The 26,437-nt window shown below is 41.4% G+C and overlaps 1 protein-coding gene across 28 annotated transcripts in view; it reads left to right on the top strand.

Moving 5' to 3' along the window:
• The window catches only part of TMEM50B (transmembrane protein 50B), a 47,698-nt gene that overhangs the window by 16,694 nt on the left and 4,567 nt on the right, over positions 1 to 26,437 (top strand). For 13 of the 28 annotated variants that reach the window (XM_021070935.2, XM_084991994.1, XM_021070940.2 and 10 more), the window contains 5 exons: positions 8,180 to 8,321; positions 11,163 to 11,275; positions 13,618 to 13,685; positions 20,321 to 20,413; positions 24,152 to 24,209. In XM_021070935.2, the coding sequence (XP_020926594.1) occupies positions 8,223 to 8,321; positions 11,163 to 11,275; positions 13,618 to 13,685; positions 20,321 to 20,413; positions 24,152 to 24,209 (431 nt within the window). In that variant the 5' untranslated portion in view covers positions 8,180 to 8,222. Of the gene's footprint in view, positions 1 to 6,344; positions 6,481 to 6,940; positions 8,322 to 11,162; positions 11,869 to 12,174; positions 13,686 to 20,320; positions 20,414 to 24,151; positions 24,522 to 26,437 lie in introns of those variants that run through there. The other 15 variants (XM_084992001.1, XM_084992007.1, XM_084992002.1 and 12 more) reach the window with 6 other exon arrangements.

Below are 26,437 nucleotides of genomic sequence, written 5' to 3'. Positions count from 1 at the left end.
AAGTCCACGTTAATCTACAGTGTGATCTGGTGCTTACCTGTCTCCGTATTTATTCCAAGCCACTTCTTCCACTAGCTTACTATATCCTAATTCTCTTCCTCACTACTGAAAAAGAGGCTCAGTGGCTTTTGTGTGTAATTTTTTCTCCCTGCTCTACCTCTTTTGCTTCTCCTTAATGTAGTTAACTTTACTCAGCTTTTAAATTCCAATATGTCCTAGGGGTTCCCTGGTGGCTCAGCAGGTTAAGAATCTGGCATTGTCACAGCTGTGGCTCACGTCACTGGCCCTGGGAACTTTTGCATGCCGTGGGTGTGACCAAAACCAAATTTCAATATGTTTTCAAATTTTAACAAACATTTCCTTTTCAGAGAGGCATCTCTGGACTATTCTAAAATAGGTCTCTCCTTTATTCATTCATTCATTCATTCATTCATTCATTCTTTCATTCTTCACAGCCACACCCACAGTGTATGGAAGTTCCCAGGCTGGGGGTCCAGTTGAAGCTGCAGCTGAGGCCTTTACCACAAGCCACGGCAACACCGGATCCAAGCCACATTGTGACCTACACTGCAGCTTGCCTCAACACTGGATCCTTAACCCACTGATTGAGGCTAGGGTTCAAGCCCACATCCTCTTGGAGACTATGTTGAGTCCTTAACTCACTGAGTTTTTTTATTTCTGTTAGGATACTGTGCATTTCCTTTGTAGTTTGTATTACTTTATTCGATGGTTCTCTGCCCCACCCCACCCCCGACCCTCCAATTTAAGCCCCAGGAGGGAGAAGACCGTGCCATTTCAGAAATCAGTGTATGGAAGTAGCTATACGTTCAGCCCTCTGTATCCTTGGATTCCACATCCATGGATGCAACCAACTGGGTATCAGAAGTACTCAGGGAAAAAAAGCCAGAATGCTTCAAAAAGCAAAACTTGAATTTGCTGCGTGCTGGCAGCTATTTACATAGTATTTACATTGTATAATTATTATAACTGATCTAAAGATATTAAAATATGTGAAGGGGGATATGCATAAGTTATATGCAAATACTAACCATTTTATATAAGGGATTTGAACATCCACAGATTCTGGTATCTGAGGGAGGTCCTGGAACCACTCATCTGTAGATGCTAAGAGACAACTGTATATTTTCTGCTTATAGAACTATTTATAAATAGGTTAGTGTGTGGGAAATGAATTTTATAATAGGCAACATGACGTGGGTTTTTAAAAAAATTTTAAAATTTTGGTGAAGTATAATTGATTTACAGTGTTGCATTAATTTCTGCTGTACAGCAGAGTGATTCATTTATGCATATAAATATTCTTTTCATATTCTTTTCCATTATAGTTTATGGTAGGATATTGAATGTAGTTCCCTGTGCTATATTAGGACCTTCTTTATCCACCCTGTATATAGTAGTTGATCTGCGAATCCCAAATTCCTGATCCTTCCTACCCTTCCTCTGGGCAACCTCAAGTCTGTTCTCTGTGTCTCTGAGTCTGTTTCATAGATATGTTCATTTGTGTCATATTTTAGATTCCACATGTAAGTGCTGTCATATGGTACTTGCCTTTCTCTTTCTGCCTTCCCATAGTAGGGGAGTTCATCCATGTTGCTGCAAATGACTTTTATTTTATCCTTCACACATTGGTTTTTGTTTTTGTTTTGTCTTTTTGCACTTTCTAGGGCCTCACCACAGCATATGGCGGTTCCCAGGCTAGGGGTCGAATCGGAGCTGTAACCGCAGGCCTGTGCCACAGCCACAGCAATGTGGGATCCAAGCCGCGTCTGCGACCTACACCACAGCTCACGGCAACGGCCGGATCCTTAACCCACTGAGGGAGGCCAGGGATCAAACCCGAAACCTCATGGTTCCTAGTTGGATTCGTTAACCACTGCGCCACGACAGGGACTCCTTAACCTTCATACATTATATTAAAGTCATGGTGACCTTCCATAAAGTTATTTTTAACCAGTTAATATTTAATCTTTGATAACAATTCCTGTCCGTGTCTGCAGAATATCTTGATAAAATGTGCCCATAATGTGTACAGAGCGAGGCTTTAGTGCAGCTATAGCATATCTAAATGATAAAGTTTTAAAAACTTTTTGTGGGTAAAACTTTACTGTAACATACACACATCATAAGTGTATACTAAAATAACATCTTTTTTCTTTTTAGGGCCGCACCTGCGGCATATGGAGGTTCCCAGGCTAGGGGTCTAATTGAAGCTGTGTTGCCGGAGGCCAGCTCCGGCGGCCAGGGAGTATACATCCCGATCGGAGATGGACAGCATAGGCGAGAGAACGGAGACAGCCTCTTTGTCCCTGTCCCTTCTTTCAGAGCGCTGGACTGCTCAAATTTTATTAGCATAAGTGGTTGATTATATAGACAGTTTTTCACTACAGATTACATCATAGTGCTAAAAGTATATTGGTTGACTATTAGGCTTTGTTTTTTGATCACATGGTACAGTAGCAATACGTCACACTTTAAAATCTTTAACTTTAAATTTAATGAGTAGAATTCAAGGACAAACAGGTGTAGCATATCATGTGGGAAAGAGGAGACTCAGCACAAACCATCTCATGGCCAGCCAGTTCCCACAAGCTGAAGAAGTTACAGACACAATAATTTTTGTCTTCAGACTAGTGTCTATCTTTAAAGCGTCCTTGGCAGGGAAACGGTATGAGAAAATACGAATCAACTTAGCCAGCTACCATTGAAAGTTTCTGAAATCAAGGACAAGACTCACAGCTGGGTTTCTTTTGATCAAGAATAATATATGTCTAACTTCTATGAACCTCATTAAAATCCTAACTCTTAAGTTTACTGTATAACTAGTTAGTAGATAAACACTATGTTTTAATTAAGTTGGATATGAATAGGGGAAAGTCCCTTAGAATGAAATTCTTATTATATTATATTGTAATTTTGTTAAGTCACAAATCACCACATGAAAATAAGAATGGAAAATAGGAATAATAAGTAAATAATCAGGAAAGACTGAGGAAACTGAATAACAAACAAAACAGCAGGAAAGACTGGGTCACCTGAGAAGCAATCCATGTTCTCTAGCGCAAACATGGAAACTGTTTTCCCAGGAAAGCCCCAGTTTTTCCCCATCAACATCAAAATGAGAGCTGTGTAACCTGAGGCCTGCCCTCGGCTTGTGCCGTACAGGCAGGTCTCATCCTGACCAGAAGCCCACCTTCGGCATGTACCGTTCAGGTGAGCTCCCTTCCTTGGTTAGGAACTTGCCTTCAGGTTTGTTTTTTTTTTTTTTTCCTGCCATCAGGCAAGGTCCCTTTTTTGAGTCCCTGTATCTTCTGGGCTCTCCGCAGAGCTGTAGCCACCAGCCTACACCACAGCCACAGCAACGTCAGATCTGAGCCGCATCTGCAACCTACACCACAGCTCATGGTGCCGCCGGATCCTTAACCCACTGAGCGAGGCCAGGGATGAAACCGCAACCTCATGGTTCCTAGTCGGATTCGTTTCCACTGAGCCACGACGGGAACTCCTCAATAACTTTTGATAAATATGCATGCATAATCACTATTCCAGCCAGGAACTTTTCTGGCACCCCAAAAAAGTTCCCTTGTAGTTGGTCCTCATCTCCCCCACTTAAGCAACCATTGTTCTAATTTTTGAGACTGTTGATTAGTTTTGCCTCTTAAGCTTCATTTAAATGGCATTGTACATTATATACTCTTGTGGCTGCCGACTTTCATTTAAATCAGGTTTTTGAAATTTTTTTTTCTGTGTGGTTTTATGTATCAATTCATCCTTTTTTGTTGCCAAATAGTATTCCATTGTGTGAATCAGTCATAATTTGTTCATCCATTCTTCTGTTGATGAGCAAATAGGTTGTTTCAGTTTGGGACTAATATGAATAAACCTACTGTAAACTTATAAAGTCTTTTCATCTGTGTGGACATATGTTTTTACTTTCCTTGGTAATTACTTAGGAATGGGATTGCTTGGTTATTTTTAACTTGAAGAAGCTGCAACCGGAAGTGTATGAGATGTCCAGCTGTTTTTCAACTGATGGTCAGTCTTTTAAATTTTAGTCTCAGAGTTCATGTTGTGGCTCAGCAGTAACGAAACCAACTAACATCTGTGAGGATGCTGGCCTTGCTCAGTGGGTTAAGGATCCTGCGTTGCTGTGAGCTGTGGGGTAGGTTGAAGATGCAGCTGATCTCGAGTTATGGCTGTGGTGTAAGCCAGCAGCTGCAACTCAGATTCGACCCCTATCCTGGGAACTTCCTTATGTTGCAGATATAGGCTGCACCTGCGGCTTATGTAAGTTACTAGGTTGAATCAGAGCTGCAGCTGCTGTGAGGCCAGGGATCAAAGCCAGCATCCTCATGGATACTGGTCAGATTCGTTTTTGCTATGCCATAACGGGAACTTCACCAAATCTAATTTTTGAAACTTATGCCTGTTAGCACTGAACCCCTCTCTCCTGCTCTTCCCCCCATCACTAGGCAACCTCTGATTTACCTTCTGTCCATAGATTTGCCTCATCTGGACACTTTATATAAATGGAATATACAATTGTGGTCTTTTGTCTTTCACTTAGCATAATGCTATGAGGTTCATCTATGTTGTAGCAGGTATCAGTATTTTTTATTACCCACTTTGTATTCCATTGTATGGTATCCCACCTTTTATTTATTCACTCATCAGTTGATGTATTTTGGATTGCTGTACTCTTTGGTTATGATGAATAATGCTGCTATGAACATTGCTGTACAAGTTTTTGTGTAGACATGTTTTCATTTCTCTTGGGTAGATAGGTAGGCAGGATTAGAATTGCCATCACCTTCCCTTTTGAAGAATATTCTTGCTAGGTATAGAATTTGGGGTTGATTGCTTTTTTAAAGCACTTCAAAAAATGTCCTTCTGTTTTTTTTTTTTTGGTTTTCATTGTTTTTTGTGTGTGTGTTTTTTTTTTGTTGTTGTTGTTTTTTTTTTTTTCCTTTTAGGGCTGAATCTCTGTGGCACATGTAAGTTCCCAGGCTGTGGGTCACATCAGAGCTGCAGCTGCTGGCCTACATCACAGCCACGTCAATGCCAGATCCAGGCTGCCTCTGATGTAGCTGCAGCTTACAGAAATGCTGGATCCTTAACCCACTGAGAGAGGCCAGGGATCAAATCTGCATCCTCAGGGATACTAGTCAGGTTTTTAGCTTGCTGAGCTACAGTGGGAACTCCTGGCTTCCATTGTTTCTGATGAGAACTCAGCCATCATGTATATAGTTCTACTGTCCCTTTATGTAATGGGTTGATTTTTTTCCTGAAAAGTTGCTTCATTTCTTTCTATATCTTGTTTTCAGTGGTATGATTGTGATGTTTTCCTTGTATTTATCTTCCTTGGAGTTTACTGAGCTTGTGGATTTGCAAATTATTATTTTTCACTAAATTTGGGAAATTATCAGCCATTTTTTCTTTAAATATTTTTCTCCCTCATTCTGTCTTTTACTTTTCTTGGACCCAGTTAAAAATATATTGACTAGTGTTCCTCAGTTTGCCGAGGCTTTATGCATTGTTTTCTCCCATTTAAAAAACAAACAAAAAAACCCCATTCTCTAGATTGGATATTTTCTTTTGAACTTTCTTCAAGCTAACTGTGCTTTTCCTCTGTTCTCTCTAATCGCCTATTAAGCCCATCGAGTTTATTTTAAATTTCAAATATTGTAATTTTCGGTTCTAAAATTTATATTAAAAAGTTTCTTTTTCTCCACTGAGTTTCTCCCAACAGCTCAGTTATATTGACGGTGCTCTCTTGTCTTTGAATGTGTTTATACTGGCCGCTTCAAAGTCCTTTCAGATAATTTTCAATATTTGAGTCTCTTGGGGATCTGTTTCTATTGACTGCCTTCTTTTTGCCTCCTTGAAGATCCCATTTTTTTTTGTTTCTCTGAATATCTAGGACTTTTAAAAAATGATGCAGTTGACCCTTGAGCAACACAGGGGTTAGATGTTGACCCCCTGTGCAGTCAAAAATTCCTGCTTGCCTTTACAGTTGCCCTCCATATCTGCAGTTCTGCATCTGCAGTCACCCAGCTATGGGTTGTATGGTACCGTAGAGTGTGTTTAGCGAAAAAAAAAAAAAAAAAATCTGCCTAGGAGTGGACCTACACACTCCAAACCCATGTCGTTCAAGGCTATGTTGTGATGAGACATTATAGACACTCTGGATTCACTTCTGTTCATCTAAAGATTGTTACTTTTTCTTCTAACAGGCAGTTCAAATACGGGCTCATCACCCTGAAATTGTGCAGATTTGGTTTTACACTTTGTTAAAGTATGTCTAGAAATCCCACAGTGTGTGTGTGTTTTTTTTTTTTTTTTTGTCTTTTTAGGGCCGAACCTGTGGCATATAGAGATTCCTGGGCTAGGGGTCAAATCAAAGCTACATATAGCTGCTGGCCTATACCACAGCCATAGCAACGAGAGATCCGAGCCACGTCTGTGACTACACCACAGCTCACAGCAATGCTGGATCCTTAACCCACTGAGCTATGCCAGGGATCAAACCTGCGTTCTCATGGAGGCTGGTCAGATTCGTTTCTGCTGAGCCATGGTGGGAACTCCCCCATGGTGTTTATTAATGTCTGATTTGGTGGAACTCAAATTCCAAAGTGTCTTGGAGAGGACATCAGCTGAAATCTGTTTAGTTCTTTCAGCCTTCGAGCTGTTTTTTTTTTTTTTTTTTCCTGCTGATGTCCTTGGAGTCTCCTACTTGCATGTGCTATTCAGGCGTTAGTCGCATATTTAAGAGAGTTTATATTGAAGTGTTTGGGGCTTAACCCTTTCCAAGATTTCTCCTTCAGGAGTTCCCTTCATGTCTCATTGGTAACCCAGCTAGTATCCATGAGGATGTGGGTTCAGTCCCTGGCCTTGTGGTTTAAGGATCTGGTGTTGCCGTGAGCTGTGGTATAGGTTGCAGTCATGGCTCAGATCCTGCATTGCTGTGGATCTGGTGTAGGCTGACAGCTATAGCTCTGATTCAACCCCTAGCCCGGGAACTTCCAAATGGGCCATGGATGCGGCCCTAAAATGACCAAAAAAAAAAAAAAAAAAATAGAGTTCTTGTAATCCTGAACTTCATGTTCTGATACCTCAAGCCCCAAAGATTGACTTTTTGCTCCAGTTTTAGGCATTCTGTGCCACAGGGACTCATGTGACTGGGAGTGGGAGGCTAGGGGATACTTCAGGGGGAAAAGTGGTATAAAAGTCAATCTTACTCATTGTATTTTCCTTCAAGGGTCAGATCCCCTCCAGTTTCTGCCTGCTTTTGAATACTTTTCAGTGCTTTCAAATAGTTTCCGCCCCCTTTCTTTCTGAAATTTAAGGTGTACCTGAGTCATCACATCTGAACATACTCTTTGTTTTGAAATTCCCACTGCGTGTGATTTTTTTTCCTTCCAGTTACCTATGGCTGCATTGCAAATGACTCCAGAACTTGGCAGTTTAAAACAGCCAGTTTATTATGCTTACGGTTTCTGTGGTCAGGAATTTGGAAAGGGCACAGCCAGGATGAGGTGTCTGCTCCGTATATCTGGGGCATCACCACAGAAGGCTTAAAGTGTGGGGGTGATGCTCATAGCTGGAACAGCCATCACCGACAAGTGTTTACTCGCACACCTGACAGTTGAGGGCTAACTGTTGGCTGGGCCCCCACCTGTCACGGTAGCCAGAACATCTGTACATCATCATCTCACGGCACTGTGGCCTGAGAGCAACTCAGGACTCTGGTCTTAGTGTTGCAGAGAACCAGCTACAAGATGCATTGCCTTTTATGACCTAGTCTGAAAATTGTATGGCACTAGTTACATAGCATCACTTTCTTTCCCGGCCTTTATTATTGGCCTGGATTCTAAGGGAGGGACACATATCCACCTCTACACAAGACTTGTCAAAAAATTTGCAGACGTGCTTTCAAACCACTATGCTCAGTTAGCACATAGTAAAGCTCCCTCTAGTGTCTTAGCAAGTCTTATGAACATCTCTAGATAATTCATTATTATAGTACTGAATTTTTCTTTTTAACTCTAATAGATTTACATCTAAAGTAAATTTGTGTTTAAAGCTTTAAGAAAGGAGTAAGATATTTCCCTTCTTAAAAACATTTCCTTAGATTGATTTTCTTTGGTCTTTTTATTTGTAGAATATAGTATTTAATGAAAACAATCCATGCATAAGGAGTGAAAATGGCAGGCTTCCTGGATAATTTCCGTTGGCCAGAATGTGAATGTATTGACTGGAGTGAGAGAAGAAATGCAGTGGCTTCTGTGGTAGCAGGTATCTTGGTAAGTGAGAAGGCCCGGTTGGTGACATTTATGCCTCATCTTTTGCCCTGAAAATTAATCTTGATTCCTTAAACTGCAAATGCTCATGATAATACAATTTTTATAGGCAGTAACATTTTAAAATTAAATTATATAATATGTATAATTCCTGTAAGATTCTCAGAGGCTCAGAATTTTTTTTTTTTTTTTTTTTTGTCTTTTTAGGGCCGCACCCACAGCACATGGAGATTCCCAGGCTAGGGGTCAAATTGGAGCTGTCACCTCTGGCTTACACTGCAGCCACAGCAACCCAGGATCTGAGCCTCACCTGCTACCTACACCACAGCTCATGGCAACACTGTATTCTTAACCCACTCAGAGAGACCAGGGATTGAACCTGGGTCCTCATGGATGCTAGTCAGATTCGTTTCCACTGAGCCACAACCGGAATGCTAAGGCTCCAAATTTGAGGTAACTAATATTGATGTTGCGGCTCATTGGATTTCAGGATGTGTAGACAGGAGTCACACCTTAGGCTGCATTAGAACTGAAGCCCTGAAGCTCTGGGGAAGGGCTACCACCTCCATTTCCTGGCGCAGCACCGCTAGGAAGTGAAAAGAAGAAATCTGTGAAGGAAACTAAGGCCTTAATTTTCTTCCCAACATTTTTTTTTTTAACTTTTTATTATTGAAAATATCAAGCATATGAACAAAAATAGAAGAATGGTCTAAAGAGCCTCCTCCTACCTCCGTACCAATCATTGAGCTTCCAAAAAAAAAACAACACATCATGACCAATCTTGCTTTAGTATTTCATTCAAGCACTCCCTGCCCCTCCTGCATTTTTTGAAGCAAATTTCAGTATATTTTACACTTAATTAATTAATTATTTTGGCCATATCCACGGCACGTGTAAGTTCCCGAGCCAGGGATTGAAATTGGTGCCACAGCAGTGACCTGAGCCACTGTGGTGACAACACCAGATCTTTAACCTGCCGCACCACCAGGAAACTCCCTGTTACACTTAACTTAAATTCATCTTTTTTCAGTATATGTATCTATTTTTTATTTTTATTATTTTTTTGTATCTATTTTTTAGTATATAGTTCTATACCTGAAGTCCAATAGAAAAAAAATCAATAAATAAAGCAGAGCAGGAACTAAAGATAATTGCAAAGCAGTAAGCATGCAAAATTATTTTTTTTCCTTCTAAAATGCTTCTCCCAGTTCTTCTTTCTTTTATTTTTTTAGGGCTGTACTTGCAGCATATAGAAGTTCCCAGGCTAGGGGTTGAATTGGAGCTACAGCTGCCAGCCTACACCACAGCCACAGCAACTCAGGGTCTAAGCCGCCTCTGTGACCTACACCATAGCTCACAGCAATGCCAGATCCCCCACCCACTGAGCGAGGCCAGGGATCGAACCTGCATCCTCATGGACACCAGTCAGATTCATTTTTGCTACGCCCCAATGGGAACTTCCTCGGTTCTTTTTCTTTTCTTTTTTTAATTAAGGTATAGTTGATTTACAACGTTGTGCCCATTTGTACATCAAAATGACCCAGTCATACGTATGTATACGTTCCCTTTCTTATATTCTCTTCCATCATCGTCTGTCCCGAGATTGGACATAGTTTCCTGTGCTGCACAGTAAGTAGGACCTCACTGCTTGTCCATTCTAAAGGGAATAGTTTGCATCTACTCACCTCCAACTCCTAGTCCGTACCTCTCCCTCCCCCTTCCTCTTGGTGACCACAGATCTGTTGGCTACGTCTGTGAGTCTGTTTCTGTTCTGTAGATAGATTCATTTGTGCCATATTTTATTCTATTTTTATTTATTATTATTATTTTTTATTTTTGTCTTTTTGCCTTTTCTAGGGCCGCTCCTGCGGCATATGGAGATTCTCAGGCTTGGGGTCCAATCGGAGCTGTAGCTGCCGGCCTATGCCAGAGTCACAGTAACATGGGATCCAAGCCGCATCTGCAACCTACACCACAGCTCATGGCAACGCTGGATCCTTAACCCACTGATCGAGGCCAGGGATTGAACCCGCAACCTCATGGTTCCTAGTCAGATTCATTAACCACTGAGCCATATTTTAGATTCCACATATAGGTGATGTCATACGGTATTTGTCTTCCTCTTTCGGACTGACTTCACTTAGTACAGTCATCTCTAGTTGCATCCATGTTGCTAGCATTCAGAATTCTCTTAGGTGTCTCTAAGGTTTTCTTACTCTTCATGATCATCCCTCTTGCACTTAATTTGTCTATGAAATTCTGTAATAACTTATCTAATTCATTTTTTTTGCTCCATTTGCATAGGAACATTACCTTTTATAAACTCACGTTTAGTCAATTTTAAAGTATGTAATCAAATTACATAATTAAAACTATAGCAATCTGAGATATCTTTTGGAGACATGGCAGCCCGTTTGTGGAGACAAAAGTGCTTGGGCACATTAAAAAGGAATGTTCCCATTCTTTTTAATTTGAACGAGAGAATGAAGCACATCAGGTAATCAGGGAGCTGGTTAATTGGAGCTTAAGAGAACTTTGGTTACATATAATTTTATGGTGGAAGAAAGAAGCAGAGAATTCATTCCTAGATAGTAAAGGTTTTATCCTGCATTGAGAGCAGAATTTCAGAATCTTACACAGGTTTGATTAGATTCACCTCATATGCTGTAAAGAACAAGTAAGCAGGGACTCTTATTTTCTGTATTTCAATATCTAAAACTCAAAAAGTAGACATATTTTATGTCTCAATTATATGGTCCATAGAAACAGAGGAACGTTAAGGAATAGGTATCATGCTAAGCCAAAGTCTTAGTGTTAATTTAATGGTATGGGTTCTTTCTCCAGTTTTTTACAGGTTGGTGGATAATGATTGATGCAGCTGTGGTGTATCCTAAGCCAGAACAGCTGAACCATGCCTTTCACACATGTGGTGTATTTTCCACATTGGCTTTCTTCATGTAAGTATGAAGGTAATTCTCAATTCAAGATTATTTTTCTAAAAGCATTTTTTCCTCGAAGTTTAATGCTAGCTGGAACAAGTTTTTAGTTGATGAATTCTTTAGCATGGTAAATATATGTGTGTATATCTGTATTCCCATTTTATTAAGATATTTTAATCAAGAATGAGTGTTGAATTTAGACAGATAACCTTTTTATCATCTATAAAGATTATCATGTGATTTCTGGTGGTTTTTTTTTTTTTTTTTTGCTTTTTAGGGCTGCACTCAAGGCATATGGAAGTTCTGAGGCTAAGGGTCGAATCAGAGCTATAGCTGCTGGCCTACACCACAGCCACAGCAACTCGGGATCCAAGCCACATCTGTGACCTACACATAGCTCATGGCCGGGGATCAAACCCACATCCTTATGGATACTAGTCGGATTCCTTTCCACTGAGCCACTACAGGAACTCCTGTCTTTATATTTCTTAAACTGACTACTTACTATGTCTTATCAGCCCTAAGATTATGTTTTATATATATATATTTTTGTCTTTTTGCCTTTTTCTAGGGCTACTCTGCGGCGGCATATGGCGGTTCCCAGGCTAGGGGTTGAATCGGAGCTGTTGCTGCTAGCCTTCGCCACAGCCACAGCCACAGCAAGGAGGGATCTGAGCCGCGTCTGCAACCTACACCACAGCTCACGGCAATGCCAGATCCTTAACCCACTGAACGAGGCCGAATTGAACCTGAAACCTCATGGTTCCTAGTCGGATTCGTTCACCACTGTGCCACAATGGGAACTCCTATGTTTTATATATATATATATATATATATATATATATATATATATATTTTTTTTTTTTTTTTTTTTTGTCTTTTTGCTATTTCTTGGGCCGCTCCCGCAGCATATGGAGGGTCAAATCGGAGCTGTAGCCAGTAGCCTACACCAGAGCCACAGCAACGTGGGATCTGAGCCACGTCTGCAACCTACACCACAGCTCACAGCAATGCCAGATCGTCAACCCACTGAGCAAGGGCAGGGACCAAACCCACAACCTCATGGTTCCTAGTCGGATTCATTAACCACTGCGCCACGACGGGAACTCCTATGTTTTATATTTTAATAACTCTAAATATAAGGATGCTTCTCGTAGTCGGTGGTATCTTATAATTACAGTTCATACTATTTTTTTCTTCTTGGCAGTATAAAAAAATAATGGTGCATCTTAAAAATCATTGGACTCTTAGGTTTAATCAAGTATGTTACATTTATAGATTTTTTTAGTAGTGAGTCATCCTTGAGTAGTCTGATACACTCATCTTTAACCATGGAGTGTTCTTTTTTTTAAATGTGTTACTTGACTGTATTTGCCAGTACTGGGGGGAGGGTAAGATTGACCTTAAATGAGACTGATCTGTGGCTTTTCTTTTTTTTAAGTCATTTTCAGGTTCGTTCATTATTTCACTTCATGTAAGCATTTGGAAGCTTTTCATGGATGTCTTCTAATAATTAAAAAAAATATGTTAAACATTAAGATTACATAATTTTCTTATATTGTCCGGAGCTTTAAAGAAATTTAAATTGTAGAAGGTAAAACTGCTTATGTTCTCTCAGGATGCTAAGAAAAGACAATTCCTGCTATAAATGCACCTGCTCTAACAAAAATGAAAAGAGAAGTTGAATAAAGTGGGCCTATTTATTATACCTAGACCAAATGTCCTCTGAATTTGAGCAATGGGTTGGCGAAAACCACTTGACTTTTTTTTTTTTTTTTCTTTTTAGGGCCACACCCATGGCATATGGAGAATTCCCAGGGTAGGGATCTAATCGGAGCTGTAGCCGCTGGCCTGTACCACAGCTACAGCAATGCCGGATCAGAGCCGTGTCTGTGACCTACACCCAGCTCACAGCAACGCCAGATCCTTAACCTACTGAGCGAGTCCAGGGATCGAACCTGAAACTTAATGATTCCTAGTCGGATTTGTTTCCACTGTACCCTGACAGGAACTCCCCACTTGACTTTTAACTCAAAGAAAAACTTTTGAACTCTTAGTTGTAATGAGAACTTTAAAATGGGATAACTCACAGTGGGTATAAATGTAACACAGGCAACAAGTCAGAAAAGTTGGCCCCTCTAATCTCTAGAGACCAGTGATAATAATCTCTTAAAATTAAATCTGTTTTCTGGGGGCGCTTTAGAAAGGTAAGACTAGCCTAACACCGCTATGCCCTGGGATATTTACGTTAAAAGACATGTTCCGTTATTACTGACTCTAGTTAGGGAATGTTTCTCTTCTAAATATTTGTGGCTGTTTTAGCAGCTTGGAAGTTGATGGATGATTTTGTATTGTTCTAGGATCAATGCCGTGTCCAACGCTCAGGTGAGAGGTGACAGCTATGAAAGCGGCTGTTTAGGAAGAACAGGTAAAGGCCCTTGTGAGCTGTTAATGTCATGCTGGCAAAAGAGGAGTTGATCAGCGGAAAAAAACAAGTCTTCTAGCGAGTCTTTATTTAGGGGTGGTAACGATTACATAGGATTTAAAAAAAGTTTACTTAGAAAGAGTTTTTGCGTTAATTTTTAAGCAAGTTAAAATTACTGCCAGAGTTTACTATTTTTTGTCATGCTCTATTGCCCATAGTATATAGATAAAATCCATTCAAAATCAGTGGATCTTAGACTCCAGGTTACTCTTCCAGTGCCAAATACTGGATTTATTCTTAACCCAAATGTTGACCGGTAATATTACTTACAAGGTGGCTGACTGTGATTACTGATGGCAAAGTTCCTGGACACAGTAAGAGATCAAACCTAGAGCTACAGTATCACATTCAGTTCTTATCACATGAGTAACCACTCAGAGACTGCAACAGAAATGTTTAGAAGAAATATGCTGTTTGTCTCCATGTACTGTTTTTTGAGTTTGAGTTCTTTTGAATTTCCATCCAATAGTATTTTTCTTTTTCTTTCTTTTTTTTTTTTTTGGCCACCCCATGACATGTGGAGTTCCTGAGCCAGGGATCAGATCTGAACTGCATTTGTGACCTGCGCTACAGCTGTGGCAACGCCGGGTCTGTTAATCCACTGTGCCAGGCCGGGGATCGAACCTGCATCCTGGTGCTGCAGAGACAAGGCCGGTCCTGTTGCGCCACAGTGGGAAGTCCACTGGTATTTTTCTTTTATTCAAGTTACAACACATTGTTTTTGTTTTTTTCTTTTTCTTTCTTTCATGTGGTTGATTTTCAGAGTAGAGCCATCTCTCTAATACTATTGCTATACAGACTCTTTTTTTTTTTTTTTTTTTTTTTTGGTCTTTTTGTCGTTTTAGGGCCACACCCATGGCATATGGAGGTTCCCAGGCTAGGGGTCTAATCGGGGCTCTAGCCGCCGGCCTACACCACAGCCACAGCAACGCCAGATCTGAGCCACGTCTCTGACCTACAGCACAGCTCACGGCAATACCAGATCCTTAACCCACTGAGCAAGGCCAGGGATGGAACCCACGTCCTCATAGATACTAGTCGAGTTCGTTAACCCCTGAGCCATGATGGGAACTCCTATAACACATTCTATTAGAATCCAGGGTAGAATCCATGGGTGAGTTTTCAGTGGACCCCTTTCCATGCTGCATGTAAAAAGCACAGTGCTAGACATCCTGTTTCCAGCTTTTAAGGATGAAGGAGGGTGATTTGTGGTTACAGTCAGAAATTTGGGGTAGGTAGGAGAGGAATTTTGAAGGATAATAAAGAATAATAGCAAGTACTTGAGAATACTTAGTGTGTACCAGATTGTCCTGAATGCTTTACAGGTATTAATTTATCGTCACAATAGTCCTGTGATGTAAGTGCCCTTCTCCTCAGTTTTTGTTTTTTTTTGTTTTTTGTCTTTTTAGGGCCGCACCTGAGGCATATGGAGGTTCCCAGGCTAGGAGCTGAATCAGAGCTACAGCTGCTGACCTACACCAGAGCCACAGCAACCCAGGATCCGAGCCGTATCTGTGAACTACACCACAGCTCACAGCAACGTGGGATCCTTAACCCAATGAGTGAGACCAGGGATCAAACCCGCATCCTCATGGATACTAGTGGGGTTCGTTAACCACTGAGCCACGACGGGAACTCCTTGTCCTCAGTTTTATTTTATTTTACATACATATGTTTTTTTGGCTTTTGTGGCATGCGGAAGTTTTTGGGCCAGGGATTGAACCTGTGCCACAGCAGCGACCCAAGCTGCAGCAGTGACAGTGTTGGGCCTTTAACTTGCTGAGCCACCAGGGAACTCCCTGTCCTCAGTTTTAGGTGAAGGAACTAAGGCACAGAGAGCTTAAGTAATTTGTCTAGAGTCATAAAATCAAATAAGTGGTGGGGCCAGGATTTGAACACTGACAATCTAGTCCCAAAGCCCATGCTTTTGTTTATTTTTGGCTGCACCTGAGACATATGGAAGTTCCTGGGCCAGGGATTGAATCTTAGCTGCAGCTGCAACCTATGCCACAGCTACAGCAACACCAGTCCTTAACCCACTGCTCCACAGTAGGAACTCCCCCCAGAGCTCATGCTCTTAGCCACCATGCTATGTTTATTTCCAGTTAAGAACCATTTAGTCTCTTTGTCTGTAGTACCATATATATGGTACTATATATATATAATATTATATATATTTTTTAGTGTGGTTGAGGATAATATGTGAAATATAGAATAAAATTCAATGTAAAGTGTACAGTTTGATGAGCGTTTCCCCCCCCCCCCTGTATTTCTCTCTTTTCAGGGCTGCACCTGTGGCATATGGAGGTTCCAAGGCTAGGGATCCAATTGGAGTTGTAGCTGCCAGCCTATGCCAGGGCCACCGCAGTGCGGGATCTCAGCCTCGTCTGCAACCTACACCATAGCTCACGGCATCGCTGGATCCTTAACCCTCTGAGCGAGGCCAGGAATCAAACTTACGTCCTCTTGGATGCTGGTCAGGTTCGTTAACTGCCGAGCCACGACGGGAACCCCACCGTTTGCTGAATTTTGACAGATGTGTGCAGTCATGTACCTACCACTACAATCATGATATAGAACATTTCCATTACTCCAGAAAGTTCCCTCACATCCCATTCTAGTTAATCCCCTTCCCACCACCTCTTGGCCACAACTGATCTGCTTTCTGTGACTGTAGTCTTGTCTTTTCTAGACCCTCATATGAATGGAATCATAAAGTTAGTGTCATAAGATTTTAAACAAAATGAAGGAGCCGAAGAGCTTAGCTTTGGAAAAAAATGTTTTTTGTAAGAACACTTAGCGTGAGATCTACTCTCAACACAATTTTAAGTTCACAAAACAGTATTGCTGACTGTGGACGTTGTGCAGCGGATCCCTAGAACTTACTCATCTTGTATAGCTGAAACTCTGTACCTATTGAATAGCTACTTTCCACTTCCCCCTCCTGTCCCCCCTGGCAACCACTGCTATACTCTGTGTCTATGAATTTGACTCTTCTGGATACCTCATATAAGGGGAATGGGCCTTAAAAAAGAAGGAAATCCTGCCATATGTGAAAACACAGATGGACCTGGAAGACATTATGCCAAATGAAATAAGCTAGTCACAGGGGGACAAATTAGCTTTCTTTAGTACCTGATGCCTTTTTCCCCCTTTCTTTTCTTTTCTTTCTTTCCTTGTTTTTTTTTTTTTTTTTTTTTCAGTCCATACCTGCAGCATATGGAATGTCCCGGGCTAGAGCTGCAGCAACACTGCATCCAAGCTGAATCTGCAACCTATGCTGCAGCAACACTGGATCCAAGCTGAATCTGCAACCTATGCTGCAGCACAGAGCAATGCTGGATCCATAACCCACTGAGTGAGGCCAGGAAGCAAACCTTCATCCTCATGGATACTAGTTGGGTTCCTAACCCGATGAGCCACAATGGGAACTCCTAGTACCTGATGCTTTAAATACTGCTGCAGATTTTATAATTTCACTTCCTTTGGGATCCTTTGAAGAATCGGAGAGAATGGGGATAGTGACAAATGACAGATGAACCTAAGTTAAAAGTGCATTTTGTGTGTGTGTGTGTGCATGAGCTCTCCCACACACATATGTCTTAGGCTTCAGCTTCAGCAGCTAATCTTGGGAATGAGTGAAAATAATGAATGAAAAAGCACGTATTAGCAAGTGAAAATGCGCATAGAGCACACAAGAACTTACTTGATCGTGTTCTTCTTTAAGGAATATTCCACATTGTTGTAGATGAAGTTACTATTATCTATTTTCTATGGAAAATTTCATTGTAACTTACCTAAAGCTTTTTAACTTAAAGGTAGAGCTTGTATTTGCCTTGGGTCTGTCTGGTTCCAGAGTCCATATTTTTTATTCTTCGTAAACAGTGATTACATTTTATCCCATGATTATTCCCTCCCTCGTTAAAATTCACAGTGCAGTTTACATGCGGTGTGTTTAGTGCAAGTTCTGTCTAGTGCTTCAAAACTTAGGGACAGGCTGTCTCGCAGGCATGCTCAGGTATTGCCACACTAAGCTCTTATTACTACTTAGTTTATTTGTAATTTATCCCCATTTAATTCCCAGAGGGATTAATTTGTAGGAAAGTATTATCAAAATAATAAATATGGAGTTCCCGTCATGGCGCAGTGGTTAATGAATCTGACTAGGAACCGTGAGGTTTCGGGTTCGGTCCCTGCCCTTGCTCAGTGGGTTAATGATCTGGCGTTGCCGTGAGCTGTGGTGTAGGTTGCAGACGCGGCTCGGATCCCAAGTTGCTGTGGCTCTGGAGTAGGCTGATGGCTACAGCTCCGATTGGACCCCTAGCCTGAGAACCTCCATATGCCGCGGGAGCGGCCCAAAGAAATAGCAAAAAAGACAAAAAATAAATAAATAAATAAATAAAAATTAAAAAAAAATATACTACAAATGAAGCTGTTAGATAAGAAAGCCACAAAAAGGAACAGGAACTGGGTAGAAAGAAGATCATGTACCTGGAATCCAGGACATGATGGATACTCTTCATTGTTCATTAACCTTGACTCTGAGCTTCCTTTGTAGTCAAAGAAAAAAAGGAAAATGTTATAGTTTTTATTTTTTGCTAAACAAAAGCATACTCATTTTTCAAGGCAAGTTTTTTCTTTTTCTTGTTTAATTCTGTTAGAAAAATTTTTGTGTGGTTATCTATGAAGGACATGAAGGGAAATAATTACAAGACTTTTTGTCAGTAGCTTTCATTCACTTTAGGTAAAAGCTGTGATTAAATTTGGAGGATGTCTTTCTCCAAGGAACTAAACATTACTGTATATTTCTGGGAATCTGCTTAGTATTATAATAAAGTTCAAATCATCTTAGAGACCCATTTCTCTGAGATATCAGATGTTCTAACCATGCTGAGCTTTGAGCTTCCTGCCTGTGTGATGTCTAAAAATATATGAACTTCTGTTCACTTAGTAACAGAATATCTACAACGGAGGCAATTTTAGCTTTCTGCTGTGGAAACTGGTTTGGATTTTATTTTCACTTCAGTGGAGCCATATTCCCTTTCAACAGGGTGACAGGCTGTCAGTGTACTTGTGATCAAGGCCTGGCACAAATGCTAACCTGCTTTCCTAAAAAAGTGTCCCTAAACATCTATTCAGGTGTCCAGATGATGACTTTATTGAGCTTCTGTTGTACAAATTCTAAAATTTTGTGCAGCAGAAGGTTGAAAGAGGTGCTTTTGTCCTTGAACTTTTTTTTCTATTTTAGAAACTTTTCATAATAATCATCAAAAAAAAAAAAAAAAAAAAAAAAAACCAAAAAACCCTTTACTCACTAGCAGTCACTGCCCGCTACCTCCAGTCTAGGCCATCCCTATCTATTGTCTGTCTCCATGGATTTGCCCACTCTGAACAATTTTATATAAACAAAACTGTACAATATGTGACCTTCTGTGTCTAGCTTCTTTCAGTTAGGTATTTTCGGGGTCCCCCGTGTTGTAGCATGTATCAGTACCTCATGTCGTCTGTTTTTTGTTTTTTGTTTTTTAATTACTCAATGAATTGTATTACATTTATAGTTGTACCACGATCATCACAACCACATTTTATAGCAGTCCCATCCCAAGCCCTGACCTTGAACTCTTCAAGGTCTTTGGTACAGGTTGGCTGCCTCAGCCGTAACAGAGATGGGCTCTCTGGCTGCCGTTAGCACCACACTGATACTTACATTGATGAAAACGGGGTACATGGTCCTTGTACATTCGCCGTCTCTCATTCCTGTGTAGTAAAGGCCATCTGAAATACATTTGCTAGTTCTCCTTTTTTAAAATTCCTGTCTTTATTTTTATTCTTTTTTTTGGCAGGGCCCACAGCATATGGAAATTCCCAGGCTGGGGATCAAGCCCAAGCCGCAGCAGTGACAACACTGGATCCTTAATCACTAGGCCACTAGAGAACCCGTTTTTGCCACTTCCAATAGAGCAGTTACTTTTATAACACATGCAACAGGGTGATTTTTCAGTTAAATTTTTTTTTTTGGTCTTTTGTCTTTTTAGCACCGCACCTGAGGCATATGGAGGTTCCCAGGCAAAGGGTTGAATCAGAGCTACAGATGCTGGCCAACGCCACAAACACAACCATGTGGGATCCGAGCTGAGTCTGCAACCTACACCACAGCTCATGGCAACGCCGGATCTTTTAACCCACTGAGTGAGGCCAGGGATCGAACCCGCATCTTCTTGGATACCAGTCGGGTGGTTAACTGCTGAGCCACGACGGGAACTTAGAGTTTAATTCATCAGTTTAGTCAAATAATTACTTACGAAACCTTCCTGGTTAGTTTACTCAGCTGTTGGTTTCTCTAGCCAGTGGAATGAGTGGTAATTTGCCCTTTTTCCCCTGTCCAGCTATCGCTTAACCTCTTTTAGTTTCTTTCTTTTTTTTAAGTCTTGGTTCAGCTAGTTGTCATAGCAGGTGTGTGTAAATAAGTGCCTGTCTTGGATACGCACAGCATATATGAGGTTTACAGTGTTCTAGTGTTATGTGTTCCTAAGACGTAGAGCTGCCGAAATGAGCAGAATCCCCTGTTCTTCCCACAGGCGCTCGAGTTTGGCTCTTCATCGGTTTCATGTTGATGTTTGGGTCACTTATTGCTTCTATGTGGATTCTCTTTGGTGCATATGTTACCCAAAGTAAGTATTTATTCCACCTTCATTTCCTAGGAGAGATTCAGGTATGTCTTTTAGATTTGCCTTAGTCTTAGATTTGCCTTAGGAGTAAAATTTAGTTTAATTAGTTAGCTCGAAGAAAAGCCTCTGTGTGAAGCTACGTAAGTTGTTTAATAAAACCTCTCAGCGGGGTCGTTGCGTGCAGTGGGGTACCCTGTTAGGAAATCCAAGCCACTGACAAGACCAGGTGACTCTCAGCTGTCTCTAGAGGGTCTTCCTCACGCCAGACAGCCAGACTCTACTCAAGGCCTGTTTGCTGAGGGCCGTTGTGGTAAAATCGAGAAACCTGTACGTCCCCTTATACGCAGTTCTAGAATCCACAAAGTGCTGAAGGTCCAGTTTTTCACAACCTGTTTCGCAGCAAAACCTGACCTACATTGACCTGGAAGTTGTTAGTCTTTTTTCCATCTATTTCGTATTCAGATGTTTTCTTAGAGGAATGGAGTTTGATTTGGGAAAGCTGGTTCAAACCCAGTTTGGGGTGCTGTGTAATATTACGCCCTGTGTTACCATTCTTAAATCTGAAAAATTCTGATTTCCAAAACATATCTAGGAGTTCCTGTTGTGGTGCAGTGGTTAACAAATCTGACTAGGAACCATGAAGTTGCGGGTTCAATCCCTGGCCTTGCTCAGTGGTTAAGGATCTGGTGTTGCCGTGAGCTGTGGTGTAGGTCACAGACGCGGCTCAGATCCCACATTGCTGTGGCTCTGGTGTAGGCTGGCGGCTACAGCTCCGATTCAACCCCTAGCCTGGGAACCTCCATATGCCTCGGGAGCAGCCCTAGAAAAGACAAAAAGACAAAACAAACAAACAAAAAAACAAAAAACCGCCCAAAACAGCAAAAAAAAAAAAAACCTTGTCCCGAGGATTTCAGGGTAAGGTGTCATGGACCCCAGTATCTTTCTGTCCACTGATACCTCTTCTCTCCAACCCCAGCCTGTAACTTTTCATTCAGAGGTACAAGGTACACAGGTACTTTTTAAAGGCAAGACTGAAGCTGTGTGTAGCCTTCATGCAGAAACTGTTGACGCAGTGGCGTGAGCTCTTGGTGCACGATCTGAGTTTTGTGACTATTCCAATCACCATGGCTTTTCATTGGAGGGGTGTGTGAGGGGGTGTTGAAAAGCAGGACCCAGCCTGGAAGCAGAACCTGACGCTTCAGGTTCTGGAAGCTTCAGAAGAACCTGTTTCGCTGGTTCTCCTTCACTCCAGAGACAGGAGTCCCTTTCAGAAAACACTTCATTCATCTTCCGACTCCTCCATCTCTGGAATCTCTCTGTCACTCTGCTCAACTGTCATGAATCCTTATCCTGACCCACAGCTGACCTTTTGATGTCTTGACAGGATCCCCTAAGTATCATAGTTTTCGAGGTATAAGAATTTAGAATACCTTTGTCATTTTTTTTTTTGTTTGCACAAAGTAGGTCAGTGCAAGAGGACAGTGGTTGACTAATGTTTAAATAATACCACTCACCAAATACATCTAACAATGTATTATTTTAATTAATCAAAAATACTATGGAGATAGGCTCATTTGGGCCATATTCTAGATTCTATCTACTGTACCTCTTTTGGGTTAGAACATGATATAAGATAGTATGAAAAAAAGAAAAATATATATGTATATATGTACATATATGTATGACTGGGTCACTTTGCTGTTCAGCAGAAATTGAAGGAACATTGTAAATCAACCATACTTTTTTTTTTTTTTTAAGACTGTACCTGCAGCATATGGAAGTTTGCAGCCTCTGGGGTCCCAGGCTACAGCTGTGGCTGTGGCATAGGTCTGCATATGGAAGTTCCCAGGCTACAGCTGGGATGCGGGATCCAAGCCGCATCTGGGACCTACATGATAGCTCATGGCAACACTGGCTCCTTAACCCACTGAGTAAGGCCAGGGATCGAACCTGCAACCTCATGGTTCCTAGTCAGATTCGTTTCGGCTGTGCCACGATGGGAACTCCCTGACACATCATCAAATCTTTTACCGTACAGATTGTCCACAGTTGTTAAAGCTAACATTTATTTATTTATTTTTGTCTTTTGTCTTTTTGTTGTTGTTGTTGTTGTTATTTCTTGGGCCGCTCCCGCGGCATATGGAGGTTCCCAGGCTAGGGGTCCAATCGGAGCTGTAGCCACCGGCCTACGCCAGAGCCACAGCAACGCGGGATCCGAGCCGCGTCTGCAACCTACACCACAGCTCACGGCAACGCCGGATCGTTAACCCACTGAGCAAGGGCAGGGACTGAACCCGCAACCTCATGGTTCCTAGTCGGATTCGTTAACCACTGCGCCACGACGGGAACTCCCAAAGCTAACATTTATATAGCACTTTATGGGCCAGGTTCTAAGCACTATGCATAGTTCACATCTCTCACACTCTGTGGGGTAGGTGCTGTTACAATGCCCATTTTACAAATGAGGAAAGTAAGGCACAGTGAGGTTAAATTATTTGCTTATGGTCATACATTTAGTCAGTGGTAGTGTTAGGATTCCAAATCCAGGGGTATAGTTCAAATTTGGAGCTTTTTTTGTTGTCTTTTTAGGGCCGTACCTACTACTTATGGAAGTTTCCAGGCTAGGGGTCGAATCAGAGCTGCAGCTTCTGGAGTATGCCATAGCAGTGCCAGATCCAAGCTGCATCTGTGACCTACACCACACAGCTCGTGGCAATGCCAGGTACTCAACCCACTGAGGGAGGCCAAGGATCGAACCTTTGTCCTCATGGATGCTAGTCAGATTTGTTTCTATGGCACCATAATGGGAACTCCCTAACTTGGAGTTTTAACCATGCAGCTATATTGTTTGCTGTGATATCAAAGGCTACAAATTGACTATTTCTTCATCCTATCTAGTATTTTTAATCAACATTTATAGTTTTATGAGTTAAATGTCCACAAAAATTTGAGCAAATTTTTTTCTTTTTTCTTCCTATGAAGATAGGAACTATTTTTTCTAGGAGAATGTGATGATGAATTATAGCGATTTTTTTTTTTTTTTTTTTTGCTTTTTAGGGCTGAACCCGTGGCACCTGGAGGTTCCCAGGCTAGAGGTCTAATCAGAGCTACAGCTGCTGGCCTATGCCACAGCCACAGCCATAGCAACACCAGATCCGAGCTGTGTCTGCAACCTGCAACCTACACCACAACTCACAGCAACGCCAGATCCTTAACCCACTGAACGAGGCTGGGGATTGATCCCGCTACCTCATAGTTACTAGTCGGATTTGTTTCCGCTGCGCCACAACGGGACCTCCTGTAATGATACTTTTTATATATGTCAGATTTGTCCAATGAAACTCCGGAACTCATGAAAGAAAGTAAATGAACAGGCTGTGACGTCATCAAAATTGAACTTGTGTCTTTCTGACATTGTGTGTCTGTACTGGCCATGGGAAGTGAAGGGATGAGCTGCTGCTTCCTTGGTGGTTCTGCTGCAGCTTGGACCACAGCAGCTGCTTTAAACAAAAAGAAAACTTAGTAAATTCATTGTCTTTTATCCAGTGTGAGAGTAATCCTTTGTTTTGAGGGGATTAGATTGGCAATTTCTTATTTCAATTTTATTGTGGGTTTCTTAGAGTCGATGAATACTGGTAGTATTTTGTAATATACAGAGCCTGTCGTTATGAATGGCAAAATACTTTGTTACTGCCATTTGCCTTTTGTAATCTTCTGATCTGTTTTACTTTGTATATGCAGATACTGATGTTTATCCAGGACTAGCTGTGTTTTTTCAAAATGCACTTATATTTTTTAGGTAAGTTGCCTAATTTTTAAACTATATACCTATAACATTTACAGAAACATCATCTTTATTATAAGAGCAGCGTATGTGATGGAAAGTGTATAAATCTCTTGGATTAGTTAGTTTATAGCACTTCTTTTAAAAAGTGAAAATTGTACTATTGCATAGAAGTCATTTAATTAGGGGCTTGCTTTGTGCCAAGACTTCTGCTGAATGCTTTATGCATGTTACCTTTTAAAATCCCATTTAATTATCTTTTTTTCATTTTATTGATACCTATATATTTATTTTTTAGCCATGCCTTTGGCATGTGGAAGTTCCTGGGCCAAGGATCAAATTTGTACCATCACCGTGACCTAAGCCACTGCAGTGGCAATGCCAGGTTCTTAACCTGCTACACCACAAGGGCACTCCACCATTTAATTATCTTAAGTATATAAACCAGGCGGTGGTCCCATTTCGTAGATGAGGAAATAAGCCTCAAAGCTTATTTAAGGCCACCTAGAAGCACGTGCAGAACAGGGATTTGAACCCAGACTGCTGCTTCCTTAGCTTGTGTTTTGTGAAGAAACCATATCATGTGCCTTTAATAGAAAAGAAGGAAGGAAATTAGAATTAATTACATAGTATGCTTGTCATATACAAAACCTTATTGGGTAATTAGGTTTTTTTCATTACGTTTTTAAGATAATTTAAAAATAAAAATAAAACAATATTAAAGTATCTTTGGGAGTTCCCGTCGTGGCGCAGTGGTTAACGAATCCGACTAGGAACCATGAGGTTGCGGGTTCAGTCCCTGCCCTTGCTCAGTGGGTTAACGATCCGGCGTTGCCGTGAGCTGTGGTGTAGGTTGCAGACGCGGCTCGGATCCCACGTTGCTGTGGCTCTGGCGTAGGCCGGTGGCTACAGCTCCGATTCATCCCCTAGCCTGGGAACCTCCATATGCCGCAGGAGCGGCCCAAGAAATAGCAACAATAACAACAACAACAACAACAAAAAGACAAAAGACAAAAAAAAAAAAAAAAAAAAAAAAAGTATCTTTGGAGTTCCTGCTGTGGCACAGTGGATTAAGAATCTGACCACAGCAGCTCAGGTCACTGTAGAAGCAAGGGCTCTACCTCTGGCTCAGTGCAGTGGGTGAAGGATCTGGTGTTGCTGCAGCTGTGGAGTAGGTCACAGCTGTGGCTTGAATGCAGTTCCTGACCCAGGAACTTCCGTATGCCATGGGTGTGGCCATAAAAAAAAGGTATTTTTTAGGGGCAGTCTTCTAAAAAGCTTTCAAAATGAAGCCTACATCCTGTGGTCTCAGAATGAAATATCTTTTTAGTATGAAGATAGGTAATTTTAGGCATTATTGATAAGATCACATCCTTTCCCCCCGACCCTACCTACAAAAGCATTAAGATCTAAGTCCTGAAGAATTTTGTTCTTGTCTTTGGTTTTAAGCAATTTGGTTATAATGTGCTGTGGTGTAGTTTTCTTCATAGTTCTTCTGTTTGGGGGTCATTAGCTTCTTGGATCTGTGGATTTACAGTTTTCATCAAATTGGGAATCTTTTCAGCCGTATTCCTTCAAATATTCTTTCTGTCCTCCTGCCTTCCTGGATTCCAACTACATGTATACTGGCAGCTTGAAGCCACCTCACAGCCCACTGATGCTTAGTGCTTTTCTTTCCTACCCCTGCACCCCTGCTCTTACCCCCTTGTCCCATCGAGCATTCTTTTCTTGTTTTCTGTGTTTCAGTTGGGATAGTTTTTGTTGTAGCTTTAAGTTCATCGATCTCTAGTAGTGTCCAGTCTACTCTTACCCACCTCCAGTATGTTTTTCATCTCAGACATTGCATTTTTTGTCACTGTTATCTTTCTTTTTCTTTTGTCTTTTTGTCTTTTTAGGGCTGTGCCTGAGGCATATGGAGGTTCCCAGGCTAGGGGTCTAATCAGAGCTGTAGCCACTGGCCTACACCACAGCCACAAGCAGTGCAGGATCCGAGCCATGTCTGCGACCTACACCACAGCTCACGGCAACGCCGGATCCTTAACACACTGAGCGAGGCCAGGGATCGAACCTGAAACCTCATGGTTCCTAGTTGGTTTCGTTTCCGCTGTGCCACGACGGGAACTCCCCATCACTCTTAGCTTGGTTTGGGTCTTTTTGTGTGTATGTGACCAATTTGCATGTCTCTAACATGCTTATGCTTTCCTCTGCCTTCTTGAAGATATGAAATAGGTTTATAATTATTT

Source organism: Sus scrofa, chromosome 13 (assembly GCF_054392235.1).
Source record: "Sus scrofa isolate SSC_HxYL_T2T_F1_AM1 chromosome 13, Sscrofa_HxYL_maternal_Yorkshire_Landrace_v2.0, whole genome shotgun sequence".
In the NCBI taxonomy this organism is placed as follows: domain Eukaryota; kingdom Metazoa; phylum Chordata; class Mammalia; order Artiodactyla; family Suidae; genus Sus; species Sus scrofa.
The sequence above is the reverse complement of the archived record's forward strand: the minus strand, read 5'-3'. Positions and strand labels throughout refer to the sequence as shown.